Below are 5,973 nucleotides of genomic sequence, written 5' to 3' on the forward strand. Positions count from 1 at the left end.
GGGCGCTTTCCCGGCGGGGCTCCGCCGCGCTCCAGGGGCGGGCCGCTTCCGGCCGGTGCCCCCAGGCTGGCGGGCGGAGGACTTGTGACTGCGGAGGCATGAAGTGGGGCCCCTTCAGCGGTGTCTCATTTGCAGCGCGTTGGGAGCAAAAGGCGCCTCCTGGAAGAACGCGTGGAGGGCGCTCTCCGGGGTGGAAAGAGTCCGCGGGAGGAGTCGAGGAGCGGAGTCTGGGGGCCGCTTCCGCGGGCCCTGGAGGAGGAAAAAGGAGGGGCGGGCTGTTCCCGGGCGGCCGGAGCGGGCCGCCTGCACTCCAAGAAGGCGGGAGAGGGAGAGCGAGGGAGCGAGGGGCGAGCGTTGGGGAGCAGCATGGAGACCTCGGCTGACTGGCTGGCCACCGCCGCCGCCCGGGGCCGGGCTGACGAGGTGCGAGCGCTGCTCGAGGCGGGGGCGCCGGCCCCCGCGCCGAACCGTTACGGTCGGAGCCCGATTCAGGTAGGTCAGCAGGCCTGCCGCGGGAAGGTGGCGGGGGAGCGGGGCGGGGGGATGGCGGGCGCCTTAGAAGGACGAGGTTGGCCAGTGGATCGGAACCAGGTAAGCGTTTCTTGGTAAAGGGGAGACTTCCTGGGAAGTTTTCAGACGGAGGTCGGAGTCGGAGACCTCCTCTCGGCGACGCCCAGGGGGCTTAGGAAGCCACCGGAGGACTGAAAGGCACATGGGGTTCAGCTCTCTAGCCTGGTATGAAGATCTAGAGGGGAGAGCCTATTTGTGTTCATATAAACCGAGGTATGTTTTTCATCAGGTGCGAAATTGACGATCATTTGGGGTAAGAGTTTATAGAAATGGAAGATTTGCTGGACCACTTAACCCCGAACTCACTGAATGGGGAATGGAGCTGATCACCTTCTTTGTTGGGAGTGGGGGAAGGGATTTCAGTGGAAATCTCCTGCTGTGTATGTTGGAATAAAGGTCGATTGAAAATTTTCAGAAGTAACTACACATCGTGTTTATTTTTTTTAACCGAGTAAGGAAATAGACGTTAGGAAATAGACATATCTGAAGAAAAACGTTAATGTAACCCTGCCTGAAATAATGCTGTCAATTTAGTTAACCACTTGGGGAGTATCTCCTATCATTTTGGGTATTTTAAACTTACTTGAAAAAAAAAAAACTTACTTGATATAGGTTAATTTATTTGAGAGTTTTCAATTCCTCAGAGTTTAAAAATGTCATTTCTCCCCTCCCCACTCCAGTTTTGAGTGTGTGAGGGTGTGTTGAGTTCGTTTTTCTGTTGTTTTTCACCTTCACTAACTTCCTAAATCTGAGGCTAAAGACACATTCTTCTTGGCAGTCACTACCCTTGTTTTACGCCCAGTTTTGACAATGATTTCTGATTCTGAAAAACAAAATTTATATGAAGCAAATGCACATTGCAAAAACTCCAGCCTAACAAGACAAAGGAAAAGTAACTCCACTTGGAACTTAACAGGTTTCACAAGTGAATCTTCCTTTCCTGAAACTATACTACACAGGATAAATTTTACACACTTTTAGATACAGATATAAAAATAAAACTAAAATGCCTTCAAATTTGAGATTATTGGGGATTTGAAATGTGGAGAGATTTGGGGAGAGAAAGGTTGAATGGTTGTAGAAGAGAAGCATTGAATCCTTTTTAAAAAATGCATGCCTGAGTCATAATTAGATATCTCTAAAATTTTGCCAGCACCTTGCAGACTGGGCGTTCAGCCTTCGAGTTCTAGAAGGTGTTAGATGAGACCTTACTGTTTAAATACAAAAAGAAAGTTGGATAATTAATTTTAAATCATTTTTTAAATAGGATAAAAGCATAAACAAAAGGGGGTATGATTTTAGTTTTGAACCCTAACCAAATTTGTGTTTAATAGAAAAATACTTAGTTTATAGAAAAATTTTAATTACTAAATTAAATTTAGGTCATCAAGTTGACTTAGGCACCCTATAAATATTAGTTTGTTTGATTAAGTTTCTTTTTGCTTTGGATTGATATTGTTTAAATATTTAAATGTTATGTTACTTTTCAACCTTTAATACTGTGGCATATAATAAAACATTTAAAACCAGTTTTATGACTAAGATGAAGGACTTTATTTATCCAACCCAACTAATATATTTTCACTTGCATTATATACAGGCATGGAAGTGTACAGACATGTACTAGCTCTGGCACTTGCAGTAGAGCTTCCAAAATATTATGACATCATCCTTGGTTGTGGCCCCTTTGTTTTGGAAATTAACCCATAATCTATTAGAAATCTAATAGTGTAAATAAGTAGTTAATAATATTGTGACAGTTTCACCAGTTTTTCTTTTAAAACAATTCTTTCTTCTAATGCACTGCATTAGTTTTTCTTTTTGTAGCTGTAAGTTGGTTCACTTATATTTTCTCTCTGTCTTTTTGAAAATTAAATCAGTTTCACTTTCTCCAGGACAGGAATCAACAAACGTACTGTAACTTGTTATGATTCTCTTATGATTGGTTTGGACAGATTAATTTGTGTTTAATACAGAATGTAACTAAAAATAAGTAATTCCTCTTTATACAGTCACTATGGTCTAGCTAATGTAACCAAATAATGGTTACCCTAAAAAAAGAATAGTCTACCACCACCACCCACCATGTAACACTCAAATTGTAAGGTTGCTGTGATTGTGAACACCATTTCAAAATTCCTCTTTGGTAATGGCTTTGTATCAAAGATTATTTAGGAGCCAAATGAGGTGAGCACCCCCTACTTAGTGAACTCTCAGAGTGTAATCTTGGAAGGTGTCTGAGTTTCCTATTTTTGCTATAACAAATTACCACAAATATAGTATCAACATAAATTTACTATTTTATGTTTCTGGAAGTCAGAAGTCTAAAATGGATCCACAGGGTTGCACTCCTGTTGGGAGTTCTAAGGAAGAATCCATTTCCTTGTCTTTTCCAACGTCTAGTGACAGTCAACTTTCCTTGGCTCTTGGCCCCTGCATCTTCTCTCTGACCTCTGCTTCCATTCTTATATCTTCTCTCTGACTGTGTCCTTTTTATAAGGAAACTTGTAATTAAGTTGAGCCCACCCTGACAATACAAGTTAATCTCCCTCAAAATCCTTAATTTAACCACACCTGCAAAGTCCCCTTTGCCGTATAAGGTAATATATTCACAGCTTTTGAGTGTTAGGAAAGTGGACATCTTTGGGGGGCATTAGTTTACCAGAAGAAGGAATTTTAGGGCTGGTTAGACAAACTTTCTCATTTTATTCTTAAAGAAATTGAAGTTTAACGTTCAGGGAAACCAAGGGTAGCTTAAAGTTTTGCAAGAATTAAGTTTTTGTCATTTTTTTCTTTTTCATTTTTGCTTTTAAACAATTAGCACATTCTGGGCTTGGATATACAGCAGTGAACCATACAAAATCTCCGAGCCTTACATAATTTCATATCAAAATGAGGAAGAAAATAGAGGAGGTTAGGCTGTAGTAAAAGCCAGTTTGTTCCTCACCCTTTTGCTGTTGTCTGTGACTCTGGCAGTTTTCTGTGCGTGGCTGGAACCCTGCAGAACGTTGGAGAATATAACAGAATGTGTACAGAAAAATGGAATAGGTAGGAGAACTGGCTAAGCGAGCTGGTAACTGAAAGAAAGTAGTAACTAGACACCTGTGGCTTGTAAGGGCGTCTGCACGGGCTGGGGGCTCCGCAAATAGTTTGTTTAATCCTGCCCTTGTCCCCACCCCGGTCCTGACCGCTCTGCTCTTTCCGGCAGGTCATGATGATGGGCAGCGCCCGCGTGGCCGAGCTGCTGCTGCTCCACGGTGCGGACCCCAACTGCGCGGACCCCGCCACCCTCACCCGACCCGTGCACGACGCCGCGCGGGAGGGCTTCCTGGACACGTTGGTGGCGCTGCACCGAGCCGGGGCGCGGCTGGACGTGCGCGACGCCTGGGGCCGCCTGCCCGTGGACCTGGCTGAGGAGCGGGGCCACCGCGACGTCGCCCGCTACCTGCGCGCGGCTGCAGGGGGCACCGAAGGCGGGAGCCACGCCCTCGCAGACTCCGCGGAAGGTCCCGCAGGTGAGGTGGCTGATCCACGAGTTTGAACTCAGCTTCCGCAGCCCAGCGCACTCACTTTTTGGAAGAGAAAGTTGGGCCTAGGAGACTAGGGTATTTGGTCCTACCTCAGCTCACCCTGCCAACCCGTGGGACAACTCCAGTCTCCCGATCGCACTGCCTCGTTAGGACTGCAGACGGGAAATAGCCCAAGATGGACTGTCGCACGTTAAAGCCCATCCCATAAACCGTGCCTCCCATCCCCTAAACACTTGAGAACCAGACGGTGGAAAATTGAGCACTCCGGAGGCTAGAGGTCTAGTGGCCCCTCTTCCTGCAAATTAGCTGGCTAGCTGCATCCTTTCAACGGCCCCCAGTTTCCCCACTAGTTTAACAAGGTCGCTGAACCAACCCTGGAATTTCCAAAGCCAACTGCGCGTGGCATCATCTGGCAGAGATCTATTATTCCCGGCTCTACTGCAAAACTCTACTAAATCCGGCCTTCCGCTCTTTGCGGTGGAGTTTTTCAGAGCTCCCCCAGTGGGTTCTGAAGGCGACTGGGATGGAGACCTCGCCAACTCTCGCAGCCTCCACACTGGGATTCGCTGCACTCTCTGAGAAACAGAGACACTCTCTTAAGCTTTTCCGTTTCTTAAGCATTCTGTTATGATGGATATGTGGACCTCCTTGCCTTTTCCTACGACCACGAGGACTTCTTTTCCCTTGGCCCATTTCCCCCACCTCACTCCTACCTGCTTAAAGTACCAACTTTACTCTGACTTTTTTCTGAAGGGGGAATCATTTTATATACCTATCTATCTATCTACCTACCTACCTATCTATCTACCCATCTATAGCAATATACGAAATTACGCGAAAATTTAAGGTAAACCATGACTTCGAAGAGACTGAAATCTATCGTATTTTGGCTCAGAACTGGGGCACTAGGCTCCCTGTGCCTTAGGGGAGCCTAGGAGGATGGAGTGGAAAGGCTTGCTCTGGACCTTTGGGAGATGTCTTGAGTGCTAGGGCTTGGGTGTGAGAGGCACCCATATCTCCTTTAGCCTGCCACCCTCTCTCTCCTCCAACTGAAGCTTCCGTATGGAATGCAGCATAGGACTAGGGGCCAATCACAGGGCTGTTGGGCGGAGCAAGAACTGGGAAGAGCTGAACAGGAGAAGGATTTAGATGATAGAGTTGGGCCACAGGCAAATGAATAATCAAACCTAAGATATTTAACCCAAGTACACACGATCCCTCCCTCCTTCCCTCCCTCCCTTCCTTCCTTCCTATTTTTTAAGTTCCTACTTGCGTGATCAGCCCCATTCTAGATCAGACACAGAAGTGAATAGGACAAAATGGGAATCCTGCCCTCAGAGAGCTTACATTCTGGGAAGTAGATTTTTAAGCAATATAACTGTATTTCGAAGAGTGAGTTTGTAAAACCGATGTGGTGGATAAGAGTGAAGTGTGAATAGGCAGGGAGACTATCTTAAGAGTGGTCAGAGAACCTGAGTCATGAGAAGAGATTAGCCACGGGAGGCAGAGAAACTCGAGTGCAAAAACTTACATGAAAAAGAGCGTGGCAGTTTAAGAGGACCCAGAGGCCAGCTGGAGCGAGTACACAACGAGATCAAAGAGGAGGGCAGAGGCCAGATAACGTAGTAGTGGCCCTGTAAGTCAAAAAAAAAAAAAGGACGTTAGGTCAAAACATGGATTTTGTTCTAGAAACGTTAGGAAGCCATTAGCAAGTTTGGGAGATAGGGTCTGGGAAAGAAGATACGACTGAAACGAAAGGTTCTCACACTGCAGAGCGCCCCTGAGACTGAGGTGCTCCCTGGTTATGCGAGTTCGCCTAATCGCTGTGCGTCAGGTGCAAGAAATACCTGGGGACGTTCGAAGGGCAAGGCGA

The 5,973-nt window shown here is 46.3% G+C and overlaps 1 protein-coding gene across 1 annotated transcript; it reads left to right on the forward strand.

Moving 5' to 3' along the window:
* Positions 1-324: 324 nt before the first annotated feature.
* LOC103072667 (cyclin-dependent kinase inhibitor 2A, isoforms 1/2/3) lies at positions 325-4,111 on the forward strand. The gene is made up of 2 exons (XM_007454956.1): positions 325-492; positions 3,779-4,111. Exons 1-2 carry the CDS (start codon positions 367-369, stop codon positions 4,109-4,111), a joined length of 459 nt encoding a protein of 152 aa, XP_007455018.1. The 5' UTR covers positions 325-366.
* The last annotated feature ends 1,862 nt before the right edge of the window (positions 4,112-5,973 follow it).

Source organism: Lipotes vexillifer, unplaced genomic scaffold (genome assembly GCF_000442215.2).
Source record: "Lipotes vexillifer unplaced genomic scaffold, Lipotes_vexillifer_v1.1 scaffold317, whole genome shotgun sequence".
In the NCBI taxonomy this organism is placed as follows: Eukaryota; Metazoa; Chordata; class Mammalia; order Artiodactyla; family Lipotidae; genus Lipotes; species Lipotes vexillifer.

Excerpts from the sequence above, each read along its gene's own strand:
- LOC103072667 (XM_007454956.1), top strand. The coding sequence starts at position 367 with ATGGAGACCTCGGCTGACTGGCTGGCCACCGCCGCCGCCCGGGGCCGG. Across the intron at positions 493-3,778 it reads ACGGTCGGAGCCCGATTCAG|GTCATGATGATGGGCAGCGC; the intron begins GTAGGTCAGCAG and ends TCTTTCCGGCAG.